This window comes from Delphinus delphis, chromosome 3 (assembly GCF_949987515.2).
Source record: "Delphinus delphis chromosome 3, mDelDel1.2, whole genome shotgun sequence".
NCBI classification, from domain to species: Eukaryota; Metazoa; Chordata; class Mammalia; order Artiodactyla; family Delphinidae; genus Delphinus; species Delphinus delphis.
Window position 1 is genome coordinate 97,728,992 of NC_082685.1, and position 24,582 is coordinate 97,753,573.

General features: G+C 35.4%; 1 protein-coding gene across 3 annotated transcripts in view; it reads left to right on the forward strand.

The window, feature by feature from the left end:
• ARB2A (ARB2 cotranscriptional regulator A) overlaps window positions 1–24,582 on the forward strand; it is a 425,303-nt gene that overhangs the window by 30,453 nt on the left and 370,268 nt on the right. For 2 of the 3 annotated variants that reach the window (XM_060009155.2, XM_060009156.1), the window contains exons 2-4: window positions 7,734–7,857; window positions 15,536–15,637; window positions 20,549–20,649. In XM_060009155.2, the coding sequence (XP_059865138.1) occupies window positions 7,752–7,857; window positions 15,536–15,637; window positions 20,549–20,649 (309 nt within the window). In that variant the 5' untranslated portion in view covers window positions 7,734–7,751. The remainder of the gene's footprint in view (window positions 1–7,733; window positions 7,858–15,535; window positions 15,638–20,548; window positions 20,650–24,582) is intronic. The other variant, XM_060009157.2, reaches the window with a different exon arrangement.

Sequence of the window (24,582 nt, forward strand, 5' to 3'; positions counted from 1 at the left end):
GTTTTTATTGTCGTTCGTGTTGTAGCATATGTCACTACTTCATTCTTTTTTTTAATTAGTGAGTAATATTCTGTTATATGGATATATACCACATTTTGTGTATCCAGTTGTCACTTGATAGACATTTAAGTTGTTTCTGCTTTTCGGCAATTACGAATAATGCTTCTGTAAACATTTATGTGTAAGTTTTGGTATGGACATGTGTTTTCATTTCTCTTAGGTATGTAGCTGGAAGTGGAATTGCTGGGTCTTTTGGTAAATCTATATTTAACATTTTGAGGAACTGCCAGACTGTTTTCGTGAGTGGCTACACCAGTTTACATTTCTTCTGATGATGGATGAGGGTTCCAATTTCTCCACATTCTCACCAGCATTTGTTTTTCTTGTTGCTTACAGCCATGTTATAGGGTGTGAAGTGGTATCTTACTGTGGTTTTGATTTGCATTTTCATAATGACTAATGATGCTGAGCATATCTTTTTTGTGCTTTTTGGTCATTTGTATATCTTCTTTGGAGAGATGTATATTCATATCCTTTGTCAGTTTTTAAAATTAGGTTGTCTTTTTATTGTTGAGTTGCTAGTGTTCTTTATATATTCTGGATATATAAAGTCTGGATATATAAAGTCTCAGCATCAGAATTTTTTTGTTTAATTTGCAGAAAAATAATTTAGAAAAGTACACTGTTGCAGCTTGGATTTTTCAGAAGCAGATGCTGAGACAAAATTTGGAGTGCAAGGTGTTTATTAGAGATCGACACTTGTGAAAACAAGGAGGACAACGGTATTCGTCAAAGGGAGAAGTTGAACTAAATGCAGGCCTAACAGAACCTCAGCCAACCTGGCAGTGAGCTCTGGAGCAAATAGTGCCTGTCAGGCTTCTCGTGCATCAGGCTGAAATGGCTGGGCCTTTGTTTCCCCACTTGGTTCAGTCAGCTCCTGTGGGTCAGTCAACCTGGGAAAGGCATGACCTTGAGTGAGGCAGTGCTCTGCATCTGAGGCTGACTCTTAAGTGGTGAACAGCTTGAGGCTGTTTGCTGAGTGTACTCCCTGCTACTGAGCAGCAAGTTCGCCTTGAAGGGGCATGGTGGGGGCAGAGGGTGGGTCACCTTAGTGTCTACAACATGCATATTATATTTTAAAATTCAGGTTGAACTTTGAGTTCACAAAGTTGAGCACAGATGCTAGTAAGAGTATTTATGGAATGAGAAAATTTGGTTCAGGCTTTGCAGATATGTTATCACTGTTATTTCATGGTATTGGCTACTTTTAAATCTTATGAAGATAGTTTCTGCTTGGTCAATTTGGCCTGGAGGTATGTACATTCATAATATAAGCTATATTTTATTGTTCATGTTTACCATAGAGTCTCTTAAGTAGCTAATGACATTTTAATTTGACCCCTATAAAAGATACTATTTGTTTGATTTACCCTGTTTTTCTGAAATTTTGAGCATATCTCCTTTTTGAGAATTATTTTGTCCTCTGCCATAGCTCTGCTATTTCTGTTCCATATTATGAAAACTTCATAAAAGTCTACTTAAATTATTTTTTCTTTTGTGGGGCTTCAAAATTGAGAGTTATCTAAAGAATTGTCTTAACCATGTTTAATTTCTTAGATTCAGTTTTAGCATTGTCTTGCAGATATTCTAACGTTTTCACTCTAGCCTTGTTGAGTTTCTGTCTTTTTGCTAACCAGAAAGCAATATGAAACCTAACCAGATGACTACCAAGCTCGCAACCTGTTAAAAAGACACAGTAGTACAATATTAGTTTCTTCTAAAATCTTTGTATTTGATATTCCTTAACTTTTGACTCTTTCTTTTATAGATGCTTGATTTGCCAAAGTACTGTGAGGAATGATGGGGAGTAATTTTTTTTTTAATAGTTGTATAACAAACTTGATGAGTAGTTTGTTTCAGTTTGTTTCCAGTTTAGGGATTACATTTTTTATTGATTTATTAAATTTTTTATTATCGTACAGTTGATTTACAATATTGTGTTAGTTTCAGGTGTGCAAAATGATTCAGTTATATATATATTTTTTTCAGATTATTTTCCATTAAAGGTTATTACAAGATATTGAATATAGTTTCCTATGCTATACAGTAAATCCTTGTCACTTATTTATTTTATGTATAGTAGTTTGTATTTGTTAATCCCATACTCCTAATTTATCCTTCCCCCCCTCCATTTCCCTTTTGGTAACTATAAATTTGTTTTCTATGTCTGTTTCTGTTTTGTATATCAATTCATTTGTTTTATTTTTTAGATTCCACATATAAGTGGTACCATATAATATTTGTCTTTCTCTAACTTGCTTCACTAAGTATAATATTCTGTAGGTCTATCCATGTTGCTGCAAATGGCAATATTTCATTCTTTTTTATGGCTGAGGAGTATTCTGTTATGATGGGGAGTAATTTTTATCAATCTTAATTCTGAATAGCAAACCAAATAGGTTGAGACAATTTTGGTGGACAGCTTTTGTCTGTATATATGTAATCAACTTCCTCCAACTTGTCTAAACTCCAAATTGTAATACTCCCTGATGACATAAATTAGTACACAAGAGTGAAAAACTTTTGTAAGATAAAGAAACTAGAATTATTTTCCTAGTTGAAATTGAGTAGTTTGACTCTATCAGCCAGTTGTGGCAGTGACCTAATAAGATAATGGATGTGAAAGGACTTGGTGACTTTGTAACATGTGCATTTAGGAGATAGTTGGAATAGTGTTCTTCTTTGGACACAACTTTAATCTGAATGAAGGTAGAACTCACATACTTGAACTTTTCCAGACATACATTTTAATAAGATTAGACAAGCATATAAACAAATCGTATTAAAAATTAATTTAAGTTCCATTATAATTATATTCAATATAGTCTTGGAAACCCAAGTCAACTCAACAAGTACTTATTATGGGGCTTAATTGTTTATTCTAACAATTCACCCAAATGATACACATTGAAATTTTCTCATTCCTATAAACTGGATGATGAAAATATCCTTTTTGGCGTTTGAGCACATAGTAATTGGAACCAAATTATTTCTAATGTTATGTGGATTACTAATATTTATAAAGGAATTTATAGTTTGTAAAATGTTTTTGTCTACATTTTTTCGTATGATCTTCATAATCCCCCTGTAAAGGGAAGTGCTCTTATTTTCTTTGTTATTCCCATTACTTAGGTTAGAGAAGTTGTGACTCTCTCAAGATCACTCAGCCACTAGGTGGTGGAATTGAGGCTAAAAACCTGAATTTCTCCTCCCAAACCTAAAACATCACTTTGCTTGAGAAACTAAGGAATTACTTTAGGTGTGTTTGGATTGGAACAAGATATTCCTACCCTGAGCTAAACCTTGACCCACATATAGATTACATTCTCTGTAGAAGCCACCATTTTCTATGCACTAAGAGCCCATATTACCCTGGGCCTTGTCTTCCATGTCTTCTTCAGCCTGATGCCCTTACTCTTCTTTAGCCTCTTCCCCAGTGCCCATATGTCTGTACACACACACACACACACACACACACACACACACACACACACACACACACACACACACACTATCACACACACTCTCTCTCCAAAACATACATTTTTCACACTATTGACTCAGAACTATAAACTGTCCCGGATTGTTACGCACTAAACGTTGCTGATGAGGAACTTCTGAGTAACATGCATATTTTAACTGTAATTTGGGTAGATGTTTTGGTTCTTCTTAAAGCTGTGGTACCAGTTCAATTACTGTGTTTTTGATTGCAAGTAAGCTTTCATGAGCTGGATTTCAGAGCCTGACTTAGCATAGATTCTTTGGGGGACCAAACCAGCTCCAGGGGTCCCAGGGACTTAACCCAATTTTACTCGTCCTGTGATATGTTTTGTACTTTCATCATTACATTCAGAATGTGAGGTGGAAAGGCCTTCTGTTGCAAAATAATCTATATCTAGGTCCTATTTAATACCTATCTAAAAACAAACAGGTGTAGGAAACTAAGGCTTCTGTGTGTCTTTGTGTGCATTTTATAAGTGCTCATGCCATATTTTGAGCAAATAGGGCAAATAAGAAATATTCTGCTGTTTCATGTTTTGAAATGCTCACTGGATAAAGATTACACATGACAAGTTATTTATAGCTTTATTTATATATAGTGGATTCTCTGTTGGAACCATAGAAAGTAAGAAGATATGATAATTGCTTTGTGTAGTTTGCAGAATGAAATCGCAAACTGAGATGTTTTGAATCTAGTTTATATTGTAACCATTTCTAGGAAACCATATTTAAACAGCAGTGGTTATCATGAAGTATACAGCATGTCAACTGTGTCGCAGTTCACATCAGTAAAAACCTTCCACCACTTTATTCCCTATAACCTAACCTCCATCAGATAATACTAAATAAACTATGTCGAGTGCACGTATTAATATATATACATCAAATGTATCAAACGGCTTGCTGGCTGCATTTGCAGTAGTGTTTATCTGTGGTCATGCATGTTATAACTCTGAATTTTTATGAGGAAAACTAAATTGAGAATTTATAATGTTCCTGATTTAGTTTCACCAGCTGTGCCACAGCCAAGGAAAATAACTCAAGAAGATAAAAATCTAACAGTGAATAAGAAGGCGATAGGCAGTTTGCTTCATGCTTACCTGCTTTGTATCTGCTGCTATAAAGTTTAGGGTCAAAGATAGTAGTTAGTAGTCTCCTAACTTATATATCATCACTTCAGTGAATTGTAACGTGTGTTTTTGGGTTGTCTTGTATAAAATAAGCATAATGATTATTAATTGATATTTGATCTCGGGAGTCTTAAAAATGATTCTTTAAAATGTGAATTGTATTTTTTTCCCTATATCTCTTACTCATTTATTTGTGAATTTGACAAATATCCATTGAGCTCCACAATGTATCAGACACTGTGCTAGGGACAGTCATGATACCTGTCCTTATGAAGATCAAAGTCTTAAAGGGGGAATGTGTTATTAAACATTGTAGAGCAGTTAGAGCTTTTTTTCAAGTTTTATTGAGATATAATTGACATATAACATTATGTGTATTTAAGACATATAATGTGATGACTTGATTTATGTATGTTTTGCAAAATGATTACCACAATAAGGTTAGTTAACACATCTATAACCTCACATAGTTACTTTTTTTTTGTTTTGTGGTGAGAACTTTTAAGACCTACTCTCTTAGCAACTTTCAAGTATACAGCACAGTATTGTTAACTTTAGTCACCATGCTGTACATTAGATCCTCAGAATTTTAAAATATGAATCTTGAAAATGACTCTAGCATCAAAACTATTTTATAATTTCACCTTCAGTGAAACAATCACAATGAAATAATAATATAAATTGTTCTGTTTAGAAATTAGACAATTTGAGGCCAGTGAAAAATAACCTAACAGTTTACATTTAGAAGAAAACTGAATTGGCAGAGGGATAGAGTAAAAAAATGCAAGAAGTCTCCTATAGATAGTTAATTTGGTTTTGGAATTGTTAGCAAAGAGCACTGTATGGAATCTCTATCATCATGAACATTTCTGTTTCATTTCTGCTACAAGATGGTAGATAATGAGTTGCCGGAGAAACGTGTACACAAACTTGTGGGACTTGACAGATAAAACTAATTCCTGAATGTAAATAGATAACCCTTACAAATATTGCTTTTTCTTTTTTTGTTTTGCTGTACGCGGGCCTCTCACCGTTGTGGCCTCTCGCGTTGCGGAGCGCAGGCTCCGGATGCGCAGGCTCAGCGGCCATGGCTCAGCAGCCATGGCTCACGGGCCCAGCCGCTCCGCGGCATGTGGGATCTTCCTGGACCGGGGCACGAACCCGTGTCCCCTGCATCGGCAGGCGGACTGTCAACCACTGCGCCACCAGGGAAGCCCTGCTTTTTTTTTTATAACAGTGTTGTAATGATCAGTCTGGGTCTCATATATTTTATTTGTGGCAATTTGGTAGTTTCATTTGGTCACGAGAGAGTAAGCCCCACCCGGGCCGTGACCATGTTTTACTCACCATTGCACCCTGGTGTCTTGCACATTGCCCACCCTATAGACAAAAATACGTGTCTTGAAGGAATATAGACATATTTCATCCATGTAGAATTTACAGAGTTTTGAGTTACCTATTCACAGAAGAAAAACAACAGCTACTTCCATGCTAAGTGAAAATGCTTTCCCAGTCAAAAATAGTCTCATATTTTAGTTATTCCTAGGTTAGGAAACTTCACATTATTGGGAAACAGTAATACCGCTAGTAATAACAATGATCAGCTGTACACACCTTCTGTAATATTACTTCTCAACCACTATTATATGAGCTATTAAATGAGGAATCTGAAGATTTTTGGATATTAAGTGATTTGTCCCTGGCCACAGAGCTGTTATTAAGTAGTGAAGCTAGGATACATTTACAACATTTAAAAAATATAAACCAGCATGTGTCGGACACTTAATTACGCATCAGGCACTATACTAAATGTTCTACATTTAACCTCATTGTAACACCATGAGGGAAGCATGATTATCATTTACATTTTACATAGGTGGAAAGTGAGGCTTAGAGAAGTTAAATAATTTGTCAAGGACACATGGCTAGTTAGTAGTAGAGCCAGAGGGCCCTTCCTCTTATACTACCCCACCTACAGTTAGAATTGAGATAAGGGCAGCATTGCTTTATGACCCTGGGAATGTTCATAGTTTAAAAATATTATTTTAAGTATTATTATTATTTTAAAGCATTTCCTGCTCTACTCTGTTAATTATAAAAATGCCTCAGTTTTTAAAGATAATTGTACAATATACCTCTGAGTGGAAACTGAAGTTTGCTTTTTGGGTAGTAAGTAAATCAGAGGAATATTCAATCTTGTTTATCACAGTTTTTATGTAATTTCCTTAACAGTATGGATTGACTGTTTTAATTTCATTTAATTTTTTTTCCCACTGTATGTGTTGCATTCTTTTCTTTTAAACTTTAGGAATAGTGTTTTTTTTTCCCTGTTTGTGGGCACCCTGGGAGAAACTATTTATAGTTTAAATGCCTTCCTTTTGGCCAAGGCAGAGCAGCATTAGATTTTAATAAATCGTAAGTTTATATTACGATTGTTTACTGGAGTGCCATTTATAGAGTATGGCTTCCAGACATAGAATTTGACATAGTTTTTTTTTTAAAGGGCTAATTTTTTCCCTTAAAGTTGTATTTTGAATTACACTGGAGGTAATTTGTGGCTACCTTAAGTATTTTTCTCCTTCTGCCTGTCTGCATGTCCCGGGAAAAAAATATTCTGACCTTGTACGTGACATGCTGACAGTTTATTTTAAAAGAAATGTCAAGTTTTAGAAACTACATGGAGATATTTTTAAGAACATTAGATGATAGGGAAGTACACCTAAATAGTAAGTTTAGCTCAGTTCAGTTTAGCAGCATTAGGTGTCTGTGTGTATAGTGTTGTGTTTGGTGATATGAGAGACATCAAGATGACAAAAAGTTGATACCTTTATCCTGGGGCTTGTAATCTATTAGGTGACCCAGACAAATACATAAATAACTATAATGCAAGGCAGGCTATGATAAGTACTACGGCATAGGCATCAACAAAGTGCAGTGGGAAATCAGGATAGAGAGATTAATTCCAATTGGGAGGATCTAGGACTTTCTCATGGAGTAGGTAGGATTGAGTAGAGCTTAATTTATTGCTTTCATTCATTCTAGACTGTCTTCTGAAGATTGATGTCTATTTCCTTGAGGTCTTTAATTTTGTTGCCAATTTGGATAAGCATGGCACACATCCAGCAGGGAGGTCCAGATGAAAAAGAAAAGACAACAGCCCTGAAAGGTACATACTTAATTTGCTTTTTCAGGATATTTTCATTGTGCCTAATGAAGGTATAGGAATATTTAGGTGACCTTACATTCATTTCAATTCTAAAATAAGAATATCAGTACTTAATCTATTTGTAATTATTTGTATACCGTGACTACCTCAGTGTCTGAGATATAGTATGTACTCAGTAAATAAATCATAAAATCATGTGATTTTACAGGTGTAAGAATTCTTAATGCTTTTCTTATTCCAGGTCATGTATTTAACAGTAAAACTAACACTAGTGGTCTCTTGAGTCAAGACTAGTGCCCTTACCATATTTTTGTTGTTTGAAATGTCATACTAGGTTAGGATAATGATCCTGTATTGTCTTTGTGGCATTAGCTCTAGGGATATTTTATGAGATTAAGAAAAGTTAGATTAAGAAAAGTGCGGGAAAAGCAGGTTGTGGCGGCGATGGTGGAAAGCAAGCGTTAAGTTTTTGACATATTAAATATTAAACTGAGATGCCACTTAAACATCAAGCTGGAGAAGTTGAGTGTAGAGTTGAGGGCATTTGGGTTGGAGATAAAAGTTTTAGGAATCATTAGCATAGAGGTAATATTTAAAGTTATGGTCCTAATTGAGATCACCAGGGATGTCACTGTAGCCAGAAAGAGAAAAGGTCTGAAGATTGAACCGTGGGACATCTCGATCTTAGGGTCAGGAAAATGAGGAAGAACTAGCAAAAGAGGCTTAAAGTGAATTTCTAGTAAGATAGGCTGAGACCTAGGAGCAAGAGAGAGATCCTGAACACGTAGTGAAGAAAATGAGAGTAATTACTTTAGTAATGATTATAAACCAGCTTAGATGAGGACTGAGAATTTAACTTTGGATTTGACAGTGTAGAGGTTATTGATGGTCTTCACAAAGAGCTTTTCAGTGAATTGATGGAAATGAAAGTCGTATTGGAGAACTTCAGTAGAGAATGGGAAGAGAGGAATTGGAGACAGTTATAGACAACTCTATAGATGGTTTTACTGCATGTATGTATGCTGCTGAGAATGACTTGCACACTCAGAATAATGGTTAATTTAGGAAGGAGGATAAGGAACGTGTGTGTTTCCATCTAAATAAACTCGCTGGGTTTCCACTTAGATAGCTTTTGTGCATCTTCAACCTTACTTGATAATGCGAAAATTTGATCTCCAAGTTGTGGTTCCAATTTACACTTCCACAAGCAGTATGTAAGAGATCAGATGGATTTTTCTGGATTTTAGAGTTAGTACAGTGACATTAAAAGAATATGGATAGGGTCTAAATATAGAACTATCTGGATTCAAACTCATTTTTTTCCCACTCACCATGAAACAAATTGCTTAACTTCTCTAAATCTTTTTCTTCATTGGTACAATAGGAATACAATGCTTAGCACACATGAGCTTGAAATGACTAATGTGGGAGTCAAATTGAAAATATTAGAAGGTAAAATGGCAAATGCATAGTAAAGTGTATTTTAGAACAAATTGACAAACTGAATAAAACTTTGTCCCTAAAACAGTCCTATTTTCAGTTTTTTTTTTTATGGATTATGGTTTTGATGTCATGTCTAAGGACTCTTTGCCTAGCCCTACTTTGTGAAGATCTTCTCTTATGTTTTCTTCTAAATGGTTTATAGTTTAGATTTTACATTTAAACTAATGATGCATTTTGAGTTAATTTTTATGTAAGGTATGAGATTTAGGTCAGGGTTTTTTGTTTGTTTGTTTGTTTGTTTTGCCTATTGATGTCCAATTGCACCAGCACTGTTTGTGAAAAAGACTGTGTTTCTGCTATTGAATTACTTCTTCACCTTTGTCAAAAATAAATTGGACATATTTCGGTGGGCTTATTTTGGGGTGTTCTATTTTGTTCCATGTATCTGTGTCTGTCACTTCTCTAATTCATACTCTCTTGATTACTGAACTAAATGGTAAGTCTTAAAATTGACTAGAATGATTCTTCCCACTTGATTCTTATTCAGAATTGTTTGGCTTTTCTAGGTCCTTTGCCTTTCCGTGTAAATTTTAAGAGTAAAATTGTCTATAACCACAAAAAGATAATTTACTGAGATTTTGATAGGAATTGTGTTTAAACCTATAGACGAATGTGAGAATTGACGTCTTTACTATATTGAGGTTTCTAGTCCATGAACATGGAATGTCTGTCATTTATTTAGATATTTGAGTTCCTTCATTGATTCTTTGTAATTTTCATCATGTAAGTCTTACACATTTGTTACTAGATTTATACTCATTTTATATATATGTATATATTTTTGGCTGCGTTGGGTCTTCATTGCTGCTTGCAGTCTTTCTGTAGTTGCGGCAACTGGGGGCTACTCTTCGTTGCAGTGTGTGGGCTTCTCCTTGCGGTGGCTTCTCTTGTTGTGGAGCACAGGCTCTAGGCGCATGGGCTTCAGTAGTTGTGGTACCCGGGCTCAGTAGTTATGGCTCGTGGGCTCTAGAGCACAGGCTCAGTAGTTGTGGCACACGGGCTTAGTTGCTCCACAGCATGTGGGATCTTCCCAGACAAGGGCTCGAACCCGTGTCCCCTGCATTGGCAGGCGGATTCTTAACCACTGCGCCACCAGGGAAGTCCTTCATTATAATTTTTAGAGTGATTGTAAATGGTATTGTGTTTTTAATTTCAATTGTCACATGTTTACTGATAGTTTCTGGAAATATAATGAAGTTTTGTGTGTTGATATTATATTCTGTGACTTTGCTGAAGTCACTTATTAGTTCTTGGGGTTTTCTTGGTAGATCCTTGGGATTTTCTATGTAGACCATCATGTCATTTGCTAGTTGGACAGTTTTATTTCTTCCTTTTCAGTCTTGCTTTTTTGCACTGGCTAAGACATCCAATGCTATGTTGAATAAGAATAAGGAGAATGGGGCTTCCCTGGTGGCGCAGTGGTTGAGAGTCCGCCTGCCGATGCAGGGGACACGGGTTCGTGCCCTGGTCCGGGAAGATCCCACATGCCGTGGAGCAGCTGGGCCCGTGAGCCATGGCCGCTGAGCCTGCGCGTCCGGAGCCCGTGCTCTGCAACGGGAGAGGCCACAACAGTGAGAGGCCCATGTACCACAAAAAAAAAAAAAAAAAAAAAGAAGAAGAAGGAGAATGGACATTTTTTCCTTGCTCGTTAGGGGTAATAGTGAGTAGTGCCACTCCCATTTTCATCCCTTAATTTCTAGACCTGTGAATTCTGGCTGTGGGAGAAATAGCACTATATTTTGGACACTGATTCAGAGTATATACAGCCTTCTAGAGAATCTTGTTCCAGCCCTGCAGGGTTCTGCCACCCAGCTGGCCCTGTAACTGAGTCTTCAAAAGGCAGTCCACCATTCTGTCAAACTAGCTGCTTCAAGATGGTGGGGAGCATGTTAAGACCAGTGAGTTCCATGAGTTGGGCCCATTGCCACCCTTCTTTTGCTGTAATGTGAGTTTCTTGATCAGAAACAATGTGGTGTGGAATACCATGATGGTGGATAAAGCCTTCTGTAAGTCCACGGATAGCAGATTTGGCAGAAGCATTGAGTGCAGGGACGGCCAGTCTGTATCCAGAGAAAGTATCTATTCCAGTAAGAACAAAATGCTGCCCCTTTCATGATGGAGGTGATCCAGTGTAATTAACCTGCCACCAAGTAGCTGGCTGAGCACCCCAGGGAATGGTGCCATGTTGGGGACGAAATGTTGGTCTCTGCTGCTGGCAAATTGGACACTCAGCTATGGTTGTAGCCAAGTTGGCTTTGGTGAGTGGATGTTCATATTACTGAGCCCCCATATGACCTCCTTCCTTGCCACCATGGCCACTTTGTTCTTGAGCTCATTGGGTGATGACAGGTTTGGCTGGGGAAAGAGTTTGACTGGTGTCCACAGAATGGATCACCCTGCACACTTGATTTTTCAAATATTCCTCTGTTGAGGTTACCTTGTAGTGAGCATTCACTTGGGACACAAATATCTTCTCATCTTTTGCTCATTCAGGGAGGTCTATCCACATACCTCTTCTCCAGATTTCCTTGTCACCAATTTTCTAGTTGTGTTCCTTCCAGGTCCCTGACTGTCCAGGCAAACAATTGGCCACAGCCCGTGAATCATTATATAATCACATGTCTGGCCATATCTCTTTCCAAAGAAATGAAACAGCTAGGTGCACTGCTCTCAGTTCTGCTCACTGGGAAGATTTCTCTTTACCACTGTCATTTAGGGATATCCCCAAAAGGGGCTCTAATGTTTCAACTGTCCACTTTTGGGTGGTGTCTGAATATCATGCAGAACCATCTATAAACCAGACTCAAGTTTTTTTTCTCTGTCAATTGATGAGGGCTTAGGTGCACACTGATGGATAGAAGGCTGTGTAGCAGCAGTGGAGACCATAGGCATTTGGGCCACTTCTTCATGTAACTTACTTTTGTCTTCAGGGCCTACTCAGTCCTGATCACATACATACCACTTCCATTTGATGATGGAATGCTATTGTACAGACCCAATTTTATGACTTGGTGGGTCAGTTAACACCTAGTTCATGATGGACAGCTACATGGTAAGTTGGTAGCCTGTGGTTAAGTGTTCAGTCTCTACTCAGGCCCAGTAGCAGGCCAAGAGGTATTTCTCAAAAGGAGAGTAGTTACCTGCAGTGGATAGCAAGGCTTTCCTCCAAAATCCTCAGAGCCTGTGCTGTGAAGGCAGACGACTGATGTCCTAGCTTGAAGACAGTCATACAGAGAGTGGGAATTCTGTCTTACTCACCTTCTATTCAGGCCTTCAATGGATTGGATGAGGTTCATCCATATTGGAGGTGGGGGGCAATCTGCTTTACTCAGTCTACAGTTTCAAATGTTAATCTCATCCAGAAACACTTTCACAGACACACTCAGAATAATGTTTAACCAAATATCTGGGCACCCAGTCAAGATGACACATAAAATTAACCATCACACCATTCATCTGTCTATGGAAACTGGTTGCTTACTCCTTTTGGCTGTTGTGAATAATGCTGCTGTGAACAGGGGTGTACAAATATCTGAGTCTTTGTTTTCAATTCTTTGGGGTATAAAATGGTATTTTTATCCAGTTACTGCATATGCTTTGTTGAAGTTTAGAATTCTAGTTGCTAAATCACTTTAATCACCAGAGGCATGTTTTAGAAAAAACAGTTGTGTTACATCTGATATGTATTTAGGTTATAAGAATTCAGTTGTACTGTGTTTTATAGGCGATTGAAGGGATTTTCAATGGAAATGTTTTATTATACTTGATTTTTGCCTAATCTACTGCCTTTGGAACCCAGTCTCTGTAAAATGCAGTTATATAGCATTGTTTTCCTTTTACAAAGCAGAAAAATAATTTCTGACAATTTCTTTCTACGTGTCTTCTCAATGCTAATGAAATAAAAAAAAATCTAGTTCTCCAGTTGACAGAGGAGAAGTTTGAGCAATGCGTATTTGTTTAGTTGTTCATTTTATCATTCAAAGGAACATTTTGGTCAAAGCCAAAGCATATTTCTGTATTCAGAAGAGTTTATCCTTTTTATAAGGTAATGAAGAGAGGGGGTACACCGTTTTAGAGTTTATATAGCACATAGAATAAAAGTATGGGGATTTTGAAAGAGTACTGAGTTAGGTATTGGGGAATAAATTTATTTTATTAACCCCACTTTACTATTAAGGTCTAATTTTGGGCGGGCCATTTCACCTCTCTGAGCTTATTTCTTTGTCTCAAAGACAGTGAAGATGATAACACATGCTACTACTGTATAGGGCTGTGATGGTCAAGTGAGGTAAAGTATGTGAAGTCTTTAAAATGATATATAGATGTTAGATGGCATTTTATGATCTGAGCTGATAGAAGGAGAAAATGGATATTAGACATAATACAGCTGCTTATGTATTGGACGGTTTTTGTGTGTCTGATTAAAAGGTTTCTAAATTTTGAACTGTGGAAGATGACTGTGAAGTAAAGGAATTCAATTCATTGGAAGGAGAGATGTGAGAATCTTCAAGCCAGTTTTTGATATTAAAAATCTTCTATTTTACTCTGTTTTGCAAAGATTTACATGTTGTTCAGAGCTTTACTAATGAATCAGAAATTTGTCAACATGTATCTCTTGGGCCCAGTATGCATACTTTGTGACATTTTTTTATTTTACTAGACAATTTGCAAACCTTTTTTTATAAACATGTTTGTATGATGAAAATGGTATATTTTTGTGTGAGTTGAGGTTTATCTGATACAGCAGTTTGAAGAATTTTAAACAATGACTTTTAAATTTTTTTTTTACAAGTTTTTTGATGTCTTATCTTTGTGTCCTACGGAAAGACCAGAGTCTGGAGGTAGACAAACTATTTTTTCCTCTAGCATATTTTTATGATCTGTACAGATGGATTTGTTATATCTGTGTAAATGAGAGACAGAAATAAAGTGTTAATTCTGAGGTTCTTCTTTTGTTTAAAAGAAAGCGGGGACTGGTTTGCTATACTATGTATCCGAGGAGCTCTTTCTCTTCGGGAACTTGAGTTAGATTGAAAAAAATCTCAAAATCTAAACTTAAAAAACAAAACAAAACACATCTTTTGGGAACTAAATAAATTTGAAGTTTATCTTTAATTTTTCCGAGTTTCTATATGACACTAAGATGACATATAGTAAGAATTTTTGCCTCATCCCATGATGATAGCCTAAAAGAGATCATTAAATACTGTCTACAGACTGATTTTAGGGCTGGGGCAGGGAAACTACGAGATAAGCCTGCAACACCTTGTAGTAACAGGAGGTAAGGAAATGCTCACAAAATAAAAAGATGTGACTGAGGAGCCATGCCGACTGTATGTACTGTGGTGTCCTGGGTGGGATCCTGGCACAGAAAATGGACATTAATGGAAAAACTGATGAATAATATCTGGGCTTAGTTAACAGTAATGTACCAACATTGGTTTCTTCCTTTTGACAAATGTAGCCTTGTAAGGTAGGATGTTAACAATAGGGGAAACTGGGTACAGACACTATCTGTACTATCTTTCAACTTTTCTGTAAATCTAAAAAGATTCAAAAATAAAATGTTTATTTACAAAACCTTGGTGACAGTTTTTTTTATTATGTATAATCAAATGATGTGAAGAATAAAAACTGTTTTGTGTTAGCCAGTTTTCTCCAGTTAGCATGTTTTAGTTTAATATTATGATCTTCTAAATATTAAACTAAAACATGATTTTAGATTACTCTAAAAGAATAATATGCTATATTACCATTATTTTTATTTTTAATTTCCCTTATTCATAGTAGTTTCATTTATATGTAAGATTTAGTGACCTTTTAAAAGTCATATTAACATCTGAAACTTTTAAAATGATAGGAGGTTAATAAGGTACAAATTAATAGCTGTATATTTTGAAGGGAAGAAGTTAATAATTTACCATAGGGTACATAGGATCTAGGTTGTGATTGTTTTGAGAATTATGGTTTTGAAAGTGCTTATGTTATATTGATACTGTACCTCATCATAATATAGCACTTTGGGAACTTAAAAATGTAATAATCTTATCAGTTAAGGCAACACATAAAAAGTAATCTAATAGAACAAAAGAATACTTAAAATAATTTAAAATATAATCTTTGTTATCAACTATGAAAATGAATATAAATAAATTTCATGTAATTTCTTTTCTAGATTTATTATCTAGGATAGATTTGGATGAACTAATGAAAAAAGATGAACCACCTCTTGATTTTCCTGATACACTGGAAGGATTTGAATATGCTTTTAATGAAAGTAAGTGGTGTATGCTATATGCAAGATTTGTTTAACAATGCTAATAGAATCATAGGACAGATATTATTTGCTACTTTTATTTGCCAGCTAGAAAGTTTTATGTGTTTCTTTTGAGAATAATGTCTTATCCTTCTATGATGAAGTTCTTCAGTCAAGTAAAAGAACCAAGTAATAATTTCCCGTAGTTGTCAAGTCACTTAAACCAACGAACGTGAATTTGATTCAGCTTATGTATTTTCAGTTTTGAGTGTTCAGCTCCCTTGTATCCAGCTGGAACTCCCAATTAAATTATGTAGAAAGATGCTACTATTTCACATGTTATTTAAAATGAAATGACTGGCAATAATTATCTGTGACAATATTTTAAAGCATAATACTCAATTCCGTGATTTTTTTAGGCAACATCCTTATTGTAAAGTTTGTTAATTAAGTTCTGAATAAAATAAGCTTTGCACTTGGGATTTGGAATAACATACCATAGATTGCAAGGATGTTTCTGGAACAAAGCACAATTAAACTCTGGATTAATAACATTGTAGTACTTGAAGGATAATGTTATTACAGGCCAGGTAGCATTTGAATTGCAGCTTTCTACTTGTTGCCCTGCATTAACTAAATTGGTGATTTGTCATCACTGTGTTTTTTCAAAATTTTACATGCAGTTATTTTATTCTGTTCACATTGACGATTGTCATACAACATACAAAAAGTACAAAAACCCAGTTCATTTTCTAATACCAGGTCAGAGCCAAGTTGCAAAAGAGGACTGTACAGTAAGTTACAAGAAGAGTTCAGGTGTCCTGTACAAATCATGCTGCCTGTCGCATGGTGTATTTAAAGCTGTACATATTGCCACAGGAGAATGTCTTGTCTTTGCAGCGTCCATATAGTTCCTGCCGATGAGGCCTCCTTAGATTCATGTGTCTGTACAATATCAATTATAGGTGTTAGAACTTATAGTGACAGTCTCTGTGTACTAGAATATTAAATGAGTTTAAACAGAGCATATTAGAAACTTTGATCTCTTTTCTGATACTAATTTTCATGTTTTTTAATAAAGGATATCTAATGGCAAAATATGTGTGAGTAGTAATATTTTGTTTTTAAAAGAAATTTTATAATTTAATTAACAGAGTCAAAATTGCTCTGAGACTAATGTTGCCTCTACCCCTCTAAAACAATTACCAGACTCCTCTTTCAGAACAGGGATTGGGGGAGTGTGTTGGTACTGCGGGTAAATCATAGAACTATGTTTGCTTTATGGATAGAAGATATCAGTTTTCACTGAAGTCTGTCTTTCATCTTCCTTGAACATTTCTTAAAGGGAGTGAAAAACAAAGAAGCAATACACTTTTCTCTCTCACTTTCCTATCAGATACATTCATACACACATCTTTGCTTACATTTTTATAGCCTTGCATGCACATGCTCTGTACTTACACACTTTCAGACACACCTACACCTTTGCACATGCAAGTGTACTTACACATGAATGCATATGGACCCTTGCACACACCTATCATTTATTTTTTAAATATCCTGGACACTGTCTTGCATAAATATAGACTTACAGTATGAGGCAAAGATTGTTGCATTCCAAGGAGAGAATGTTTTATGGATCTTATTTTTAGCATGATACAGTTCAGGGTTGAACTCAGAGTGAATAGTGAGTACTTTTTCAAAGAGGTGAGGTTCTGAAACCAGGAAACTGGTTTCAGTATTAAGCTGCTAAAAGGGCAGTTCTAACTTAGTATCCCCAGAGACTTTTTTTTCAGGATTTATAATAAAAAAACTTTTATGAAAGCTTTGAATTGAAACTTTCATTACCTGATTGAAGAAGCTTCTAAATTTTCTAAAGAATTTTAAAGTTCTTAGTTGGGTAACAGAAGAATTTGGATACAGAGTTCACCCTAAGGAAAAAAAAATTTGTAACGAAGGGGAAGAGATTCTTTTTAACTGCATCAAACTGATACCTTGTTCTTTCAAATCACTTTACCTTTTCAAATACTCTTTGTGTTCAAAATGCCTATTTAGCCATTCTCCAGTTGTTGGAATTGTATAAGGCCCAGCTCTTGCTTTGGAAGATGAAGGTGAAGGCTTTTCCCCTTTTCCCTCAACCCACACACACTATATATACCTCTGTACAGTATTATGAGGAAGCACACTTTCGTATCACCAAAAAAAAATATTTGGACTCAGCAACAAACTGAGTTTGAATCTTGTCTTCCATGATAGCTGATATTTATTGTACTCTTACTACATGCCAGGAAGTGTCCTAAATACTTTCAATTTATTAACTTATTTAGGCCATTGATAGCTTATTTTGGGTCTTAGACTCCACCACCAATCTGATAAAATATATGGATACACTTCAGAATAATGGGCATTTGGGTATACACAGGAAATTTTACAACTGAATTTTGAGGACTCTAAAATAAAATGTCCTAAGTCAGCCCTTTGACAGTTGCTGAAGAGATTTTCCAAACCTTTGAGAAATACCAAATTTGCAAATACAACTATAACATAAGTGATCCAGGTTATCTTTTCTGGTTAAGAATGCTTACTTTCTTTGCCTCTTTACCTTCTTTTCGCTTTTAATACTAGAGTAGCATTGACATGTATACACTACCAAATGTAAAACAGATAGCTAGTGGGATGCAGCCGCATAGCACAGGGAGATCAGCTCAGTGCTTTGTGCTGACCTAGAAGGGTGGGATAGGGAGGGTGGGAGGGAGACGCAAGAGGGAGGGGATATGGGGATATATGTATATGTATAGCTGATTCACTTTGTTATACAGCAGAAACTAACACAACATTGTAAGGCAATTATACTCCAATAAAGATGTTTAAAAATATATAAATAAAAATAAAATCAATGAAAAACAAAAAAAAAACCAACAAGCAAACAAAAAGTACTAGTGCTGATAGTTGGCTGTTTTGATAGGGCTTATTTTCCCTAAAGTATCAAAATCATTATCACTTTATGAGAATTATTATGTCCAAAATGAACAGAGAATTAAAAAAAAACCAAACCTCTCTTTGAGATGTAGTTATAAGTATCTATATCTAACTACCTAAACTCACTATCTAGGTAAGTCAGTTCCCCTTCACACAGCAGTCTCATAGAAAATACATTTAAAATTTTAGTGCAGCAATATTACACATTACTGTATGTCATGTACCTTTAAGGTTGCTTTAGTCAAAATGCCAAGTGCTAGATTTGCAGATGTCTTCAATCTGCTTGTATTGGTATGCTAAATGGGAATTTCCCTGTCCTAGAAAGAAAACTGTAGATGTACCTTACAATTTACATGGCATCGTCTGACCATAAAAGAGTGTTATAATGAGCCAATGCAGTGTCTCATGTTGAGTATTAAAGAACTTTACAAGTAAGGATTAGCCCTTATTTTATATATTAAAAATACCCATTTTATATGTAGTAAAATTGATTCATAAAAATAATGAAATAGTTTTACTTAGAGTAGTATATTTCCTGGCTTTAGTTTCAGTGCCACAGCTTTCCTTTCAAGTCTTTCTTCACTCTTGTATGTCCTTATTGGATAAAAATCAAATACTAATAACTCCATTCAGCTTGACCATGTCCCTCTTCTGCCCCTGAAGTCTTTCTTGTGCCTCATTGCTCTTAGGATAAAGTCCAAACCCAGTAGTTTGGGCCTTCTGCTATTTGATTCCACGTGTCCTCCAATGTTATATTATTTTATTTGGTTCATACTCTTTTTGTTTCTTTTAAACTGGGTTGTTCACCATTATTTGAACTTGCTGTCATGTTTTTTCAAAATTCTGTTTATGTTGTCTGAGTAGGGGCGGGAGGCAAGGTGTTAAAGCACTTGGTCTGTGGTCTGTTTCTCTCTTGAATACCAGGGGAATGCTTCTGGGGAAAGAAAGAAGACAGGTGGCCTGGTCTGTGCTATGAGGAGAATCCTTATCCATGGAGTATTTTGAGCAGGATAACTGGTTTGGCATTGCTTATAGTTAAACAAACCTATAATCTGTGGATATGTAGGGCATGTTTCTCTGAAAAATATCACATGAGCAGTACAACTCTCTGGCACATAAAATGGAATTGTTTTATAACCAGCATGCTCACCAATGTGTTAGGTAACTCATGTGCCCCACTTAGAGACATCACCTATTCTGAACCAGAGAGTGCTATCCAGTGAGAGGATAGGCCCTGGGAAGACATGGTCAGGCTGTTCCAGACCTGCTTTGCCTGTGCCTCTTGATTGCTTGTACCCTTAAAGTTATTAGTAAAGTTATTAATTATCAGCAAAATCTCTGAATTGTGTGAGTCTGACTTGACAGTCTAAACCTGTGTTGGCTCATTGTCTCTCTCCAATTTCCGTTTTAAATCTTACTTGTATTTCAAGGCCTAGTTGAGAAATTTCACTAAAACCTTCTGAACCTATTCTAGCCTATAGGCATCCTTCATTTTTCTAAACTCATTTTAGACTTTATTATCTATGTGAATTGCCTGTAGCAGTTTTTAGACTGTTGACTTACTTCATTCTTGTTTAACTCTCTGAAAAGTTGCTTAACTTTTAAATGTTTATGCTGTTACTCCTCAGGTAGCCTCTAAGCTTAGGAATGGGGACCACGTTCACGGCTATAGCTAGCAAAAATCCTCATACGTTGTAGGCCCTCAAATATTGTTAATTTGCTTTGGATTAGAGAAACAAAGATCAGAGACATAGCATTTGAGTACTTGGGGTCATTCTTGTATACTATGTATATGTTTGCATCATGTGGATATTTGAAGAAAAAAATCTGATAAAAAAATGAAACTGTTCTGAGAAAGATATTTTAAATTTTTATTAGACATTATTTATTTTACTTTCCATATTATTATAAATGTACTCTGAATCATAGCAATATTGTTTGTTTGTCTTCTAGAGGGGCAGTTAAGGCACATAAAAACCGGGGAGCCATTTGTTTTTAACTACCGGGAAGACTTGCACAGATGGAACCAGAAAAGATATGAAGCGCTTGGAGAGGTATGGTCGTGTATACAACTTCAACCTTGTGTTTTTCCAATTTTAAATAGTCAGAATAAAGGTTTTGAAGCTGAAGCAGTACGTGCACTCTTTCTACAAAAAAGTGATTAAAAACAGTTTTTGCATTTTTTAATTTTTTGTGGTAATGCTAGAAACATATTTTCAGTTTAAAAGTTTATGCTTTTACATAAATATATCCTTCCCATGACCTTAATATTTTGTAGTGAGTCGTTATAAGGGGAACAAATTCATGCTAAATTTTCTATTTTTAATGTTTTTAGGAGCTTGAATCCTCTGCTGTGCGAGGAAGAATAAGTGTTCTTTTAAGTGCTTATCTAAAACAAAAAACAAAAATCAAAAGAGTTGCTTGTGTTAACTGTGTGAGGTGATGCATGTGTTCATTATCCTGATCTTGGTAATTTTTCTACAATGTATAGCAAATCATCTTATTGTGCACTTTAAATATATACAATTATAGTTGTCAATTATTCCTGAAAGTTAAAGAAATTACTTATGTATATGAAGAAGATTGATATTTGGCTAATAAATTGGATATAACCTACTTAATCTTTGACTTGATAAAGGATTAGGCCTTGTGAAACATTAGATACCTCACATGCTACCACTGGTAGGAACCTTTGAAAATGTCATTTGTCATTCAAGTGAATGTTTTGTTAAAACTCAAAGTTGTACTCATTGGCGTCATATTAAGTATTTTCAATAAAATGCATATGGACACATTTGTTTAGTGCGATAACTAAACAGCCACTTTACTTCTATAAGGAAGAGCTGAAGGTTTTATTTCTTTTTTGGCTCTTTAATAAAGTAGTCAAAATTAATAAATTAATTAAAATTAATAAAGTTAAAATTAATTATTTGGTTAAACAGTAGCATAAAGAATATATGAAATTTAGTTTATGTTTTCTGGGAGACAGTTTTCCTTGGATCTCTTCATTTCTGCACGTGTCTGAGCAAAGGCATTGACAACTTTTGTTCTGGACCATCTTTTTGAGGATGTCTGTATAGGAAACAGCCTTGGAAGAGAGAGATTGTGTCTTCCTCCAAGGCAGAGGGCAGATTTGTTTGTGTCAAGGTACTTTCACCTTCTTTCCCTACTAGTGGCAAAGGATGAGCAGGTTTGCTAGCAACCCCCTTGTTAAATTGGGCTTCATAAGTTTGAGGTTCCACAGCCATGATACAATGTCACTATGTGCTCAGCCTCTACCCTGGGCGTATCAACATTGCCTCTTTGGTATTTGAGGGGCAGGAGAAACAGATGAAAACATGAAGCTCATACTGCTTGCTGTAACCTGGGTAATAAAATCCTTTGTCTCTTACCCAGGAGTCTAGTGTCTTCTGGCTGCAACCATGAAACTGTAGTGGGCTAACTTTTTAACTTGCAACTCAGAGTAAAATCACAGACTCATGAGAGTTCTTGACGTTGTTCTCCAGCATTTGTAACTTAACTGTATTTAATGCCCTGAATGATTTCAACTGTCCATAAAAAAGAGTTTGCCTAATTCCACATGACTTAATTATGTGCTGCAGACTGATAGTATTTTTATTATAGAATATCCATACTATATGGCCTTAGAGAAGGACTGGGATTGTTTGTTTATTTTTAATGGGGATTACATTTTACTCTTTTCCATAAGCCATGTACATTTGTTCACTGGGATAGGTGCTGTTCTCCAAACATCTGCATTTTTGACATCTGCATCTTTTTCAGTCTCAACCTATATCCTCCAACATCATCTTTATCAAAATCTAAGTAGTGTGTCTTATTAGATATTCCCATGTGTAAGTGATTCCTTTCTGAGATCTGAGATCTCCTACCTAATTCTTTGGACATATAGAGGGTCACAAAAAATTTTTAAACCTCACAGTCAACTCAAGACTTATGTCAGTATAATTCTGAAAGTTCTTGTATAACTGTCTACAGTTCCTAGAAAACAAATAAACATCATGTTTAAATTCTGGAAATATTTAGTACTTCATATTACCAATAAGATCTCTAGTTCCATTAAGCGAGAACCTGTGAAAAGCCTCTCACCACAATGTCCTAGATGTAGAAGCACTGAAAAATCTCCTTTCTCTTCAGTGATGGATAGGACGGAATTCAGAAATTTGAGTTCATTGCCTGGGAGGCTGCCTTAATAAACAGCTTTGGATATGCTTAAGATTTAAGTTTTAAGGAAACGAATTTTGACTTCAGGCTATAGTCTAAACCAAAAGCCCTTCTGTTTTCTTAAGTGTTTCCCTACTGAATATTGAGTTTTGTCTTGAGCTGAGAGGTACTATATATGTTTCACAACTGCTGTTTTAGTTTATGTGTATTTCTCTCTTAAGGAGATTATTATAGCAATCATTCAGTAGAAATTGTTTTTAAGACTTGCTCCTGAAATGCTCTATCATTTTTATGTAAATTAAACTTATTGTGTAAGTAAAATAAACTGAGATGTCATTTTCTTTTTAGAATGCAGTGCCATAAGTACACAAAAGAGTACTCTTTACCTTCAAATAGTTACATTTTTGTAATCAAATGCTTTTGCTAATATGTATATATATATTTTACTGTCTACATATAGCTTGATAAAAACATATAGCCTTTAATAAGTTTGGTTAATTTCTCTAAATTTAGAAAGATACTTTCAGTTTTAGGAAGTGGGAGAGTGGTGTGAAAGGGTAATTTTCAAAATAGAAGTCTTTAATGTATGTACATTGGAGCAAAAGGCCAAGGAATAACATTTCTGTTAGACACAGAAAGACTAGAAAGGCTATCATGTTACGTAGTAAATAGAATGGTAAAAACTCAGCATGTCAAATTTTCTCAACTGTCTCTTTCATGTCAATACTGAATTACTATTAAATGCAGAATTTGGAATCCAGCAGAAATTCTAATGAAAGATTTGATTTTCTTGCCTAATCTGGGTCTTTGCATTTCCTTTGATATTTGTTTACTTCTTTAAAAATTAATAAATTGTCAATGTGCTTATTAGTAAGAGGATAGCAGTGATTGGATAGTCTTACAAGCTTGGCTTTTTATTCATGGATAGGATCACACTTACAAAAAAAAGAAAAAGTAAGGGCATGATTTTTTTCCCTGGACCTAAATTAGTAGTATGTCTTGTAAAATAGTGGAAACTTACTGAAAAATATTGCATCAGAAAAAATGGAATTTATTGAAGAATGTAGGCCAGCAGTGTCTTTTGGGGTTTTTTCTAATGGCCATATTTAGATACTTGAAATAGGAGCAACTTAAAGTAAAGAATAATAATATAAATTATTGTTTTAATATTCAAATATTTGAATATAATGTGATTATCTGTGTATAACTATTACCTTCATATAAGGTGAAATTCTCACATCTCATATTGTGACAGAAACAAAGGTCTGGCTGTCAGGAGATCTGGGTCCTAGTTCTGGCTCAGCACTATCTGTGTGACTGGGAAAATATAAGATGAGCCTAGGACATCATCTTTTTCTGGAAAGCAAACATTTAGTCTAATGGAAGTATGTGAAGAGGACAGAGAAACCAACTTGAAAGGATTTCCTTTGGCCAAAATTGGGACAATTCGAGGGTAAAACAGAGTTAGGATTCTATTGATTATAAAACATTTAATAAAAAGTCATGATTCCATAACATTTTAAAAAAATGTAGTTAATGTGCTATTGTAAGATGAAAATTATCTGAAAATTGGTAATCAAACGGAGAGAATTAAGTAGCTAGACTTTTTATTAGGAACTATTGTTCATTTGCAGGTGAGGAAGGAATGTTCTACTTTACCAAAGAATACTGGCTACTAAAAGTAAAAAAATATGACAAAATTAGAAAATCACCATAATTCTAAAGATGTTCCTTCAAGATTCCCATTTCCTGCTTAGTCAGTCAAACTCTAATCTAGGAGCTACTGTGAAGAGACTTTGCAGATG